We start from the raw sequence: 2,957 nt of genomic DNA, 5'->3' as shown, positions 1-2,957 counted from the left end.
CCGTAGCCCAGGGAGCTCAGCTCCGGCGGCTTGCGCTTGGCCTCGGGGCCCCCCCCCGCCGGCTCCATGTCGGGGCCCGCGTGCTGCTGGTGCCGGATGCGGGCCACCTTCTGCACGCCGGGGCCCGTGGGCTCCTTGCCGGCTTTGTCTAAAGTGCAGCAGGCCTGGCTCAGCGCCACGCACAGGCCCTCCGGGGGGTTGGCGCGGGCGCAGTCGGGCCCCGGCGCCATCTCGAAGTAGCCGCCCTTGTCCAAGCCGCCCTTGGGTGTGGGCGCGTAGGGGGCTTCGGCGCCAGTGCCGCCCAGGTACTCCAGGCCCTTGAGGCGGGCACCAGCACCGGGGCCCCACTCCAGTCGCCGCTCCACCTTGGCCTCGGCCTTGAGGGCATGGAAGGAGTTGGCGTAGGCGCTGGCGCCGTGCTCGGGCCCCAGCTCGCCGTGCCGGTCCTTGACCTCGGCCCGCTCCAGCCCGCAGGGCTCCGAGGGCACCTGGAAGGACCGGCTCTTGTCGGCCAGGTGCCCCACGGAAGGCACGAGCGTGGCCCCGCTCATCTTCAGCTCCCGCCCGGCCTTGTCCGGCAAGGGGCAGAGCCCGTTGGGGCCAGCGTGCAGCTGCAGGCAGGGGAAGGAGCCGGCCGCGCTGCTGAGCGGGGGCGGCCTGGCGGGCAGGCTGGGGGGCACCGTGTAGGACACGGCGTGGTGCAGCATCTGCCGCCGCTCCACGCCCTCGCCGTAGGGCTGGGGCGACTCATGGGGAGCCAGGTCCCGCTCCTTGGTGCAGCGGCCGGGGGGCATGGTGCCGTGGCGCGGCAGGGCCCCGCCGCCGGTGCAGCTGGGCAGCAGGGACTTGGTGGCATCAGCAGCCAGCACCTTGGCATTCACCAGGCAGGCGGGGAGGTGCTTGGGCCGCGTCTCGCAGGCGCCGCGTGGGGGGGGCCCCTCTTTGCAGTGCCCGTCGGGCACCAGCGGCAGCACGGCCTTGTGCCTCTCCTTGCCGTCCTCCTCGGGCGCCCGCTCCTTGGCTTCGCCCTTGCCGCCCTTCTCCTTGGCTGCCAGGAAGCGCTCGTAGTCCTTGTGGGCCTTGGGGCCGTGGCTGGGCTCCCGGTCCCGGCTGCACGAGCCCACAGGGTGCCCCGGCGCTGCCCGCGCCATGCTGGGGAAGTTGTGGTTGGTCGACAGCAGGGCGGGCTGTGCCGGCAGGTTCCTCAGGTAGAAGTTGTCTGGGGGCAAAGCATGGGGGTTAGTGGGCATGGGGGGGGCACGGGGTCCTCCTGCCCACCCCAGCCTTGCAAATGCACTGCTGGGACCTGGTCAAACCCTCCCCGGGGGGTAAAGTCCCATGCCACTTCCCTGCACAGGAAGCAGGGGGGCAGCTCGTTAGCTGCCCATCCAAGACGAGCCCCCCACCCCCGAGTCAGGGGTGCCAGAAGATGCCGCGGTGTGGGGGGGACGTGGCACTGGCTGCTTCGGGCTGGGGGCAAGGCTCAAACGCCCGTGTGCGAGCGCCCAGGCATGCAGAGGGCAGGTGCCTGCCCTGGTACCTGCCTTTCTGGCTTTCATAGAAGCGATGCTGGCCGTAGAGGACGTTGCCGTTTCCATGGTGATCCAGGTGGCTCATGGGAAGGAAGGTGGAAGCCAGGCTCCCCGAGAACCTGGGGTACCCCGGGGCTGCGGAGGCAAGTGCAGGAGCTGCAGAGGCCAGGAAGCGGCAGCACAGAGATGGGGCCATGGGCGGGTGTGCGGCACATCTGCACCACGCGGGCCTGCACCCAGGCACACCCATGCACACGTATGTATGCCTATTACATGGACATGCACCTATGTGCACCACGCAGACATGCACACAGGCACATGCGTGCATGCACAGGTGCACCACACCGGCATGCATCCAGGCACACACATACACACGCATACCATGTGGGCATGCACCCAGGCACATGTGGGCATGCAGATGCATGCCACACGAGCATGCACCCAGATACCTGCGTGCATGCCAGGGGGACATCCCCCAGCAGTAAATCGGCACTTTTTGCAGCTGCACAAACCCACCCCTCCCTCATGGCAGATGCCCAAGGGGGGTTTCAGCAGCCCCCAACCTCCAGCCAGGAGCCCTGAGTTCCCTCTGGTCGGGGCTGGCAGGTGGTCTGAGCCGGGCAGGGCGGCAGTGCCCACCCCTGGAGCAGCGGGCGGGTGCTGTCCCTCTTTAATGGGCAGCTGGTAAAAGTTTTACTGACCCTCGTCTGAGCGAACAGGAGTCTGTAAATCCCTGGCCCAGACGCCAGCTCCAGCTGCAGACCCCGTAGTGACCCCTCTGCAGTTCCCGGCTCGTGCTAGAGCCCTGGGCTCGGCCCAGCCAGTGCAGGGTGCCTGGCCCTGGTCCCACCCCCCGGCCGGGGGCACAGCTGGTCTCTGCAGCCCCTGGAGAGGCCTGCCCATGCTCTCAGGCCCATCCTGGGGAGCAGGGGGCAGCTGGGCACAGGGAGGCAAAAGGACATGCCCAAGGTTATGCAGCAAGGCAGTGGCAGAGCAACCCAGGAGCCCTGCCTCCCACCCGTGCTGCAGCTCCAAGGTGCCCAACTCAGTGCAGCCCCCGCCGGCTCCGGCTGCGAGGGTCATGCCCCAAGCAGCCCCACAGGACGCCCCCCAGACCCTGCTCTCTTTTCATCCTGGGCGGGGGGAGTTACACCTACACCCCCACCCTGCAGGGTGCAGCTAGCCCACTCATGACATGAGTCTCAGGCCTCAGTCCTCTCTCGGCAGAGAGGACACAGCTGCCCACGCACAGGGCAGGGGGCCTGGGGGGAGGTCAGGGGGTGCCGGAGCCCCCAATCTGGCTGCAACAGTGCAAGCCTGCCCCGGGGCTGAGGCCAGGCAGACTCGCTTTACTTGTGACAGGCAGTGGAGGGTCTGCCCAGGAGCTAAGGGTTTCTTAGCCTCCTCCCCGCCGCCCAGCCCCGC

The 2,957-nt window shown here is 68.8% G+C and overlaps 1 protein-coding gene across 1 annotated transcript in view; it reads right to left on the bottom strand.

The window, feature by feature from the left end:
- The window catches only part of BAHCC1 (BAH domain and coiled-coil containing 1), a 32,425-nt gene that overhangs the window by 14,838 nt on the left and 14,630 nt on the right, over positions 1-2,957 (bottom strand). The window contains 2 exon segments of the mRNA XM_025216883.1: positions 8-1,219; positions 1,545-1,667. Coding sequence (XP_025072668.1) covers positions 8-1,219; positions 1,545-1,667 — 1,335 coding nt within the window.

Source organism: Alligator sinensis, unplaced genomic scaffold (genome assembly GCF_000455745.1).
Source record: "Alligator sinensis unplaced genomic scaffold, ASM45574v1 scaffold1200_1, whole genome shotgun sequence".
Taxonomy (NCBI): Eukaryota; Metazoa; Chordata; order Crocodylia; family Alligatoridae; genus Alligator; species Alligator sinensis.
This window is presented reverse-complemented; position numbering and strand designations above follow the sequence as displayed.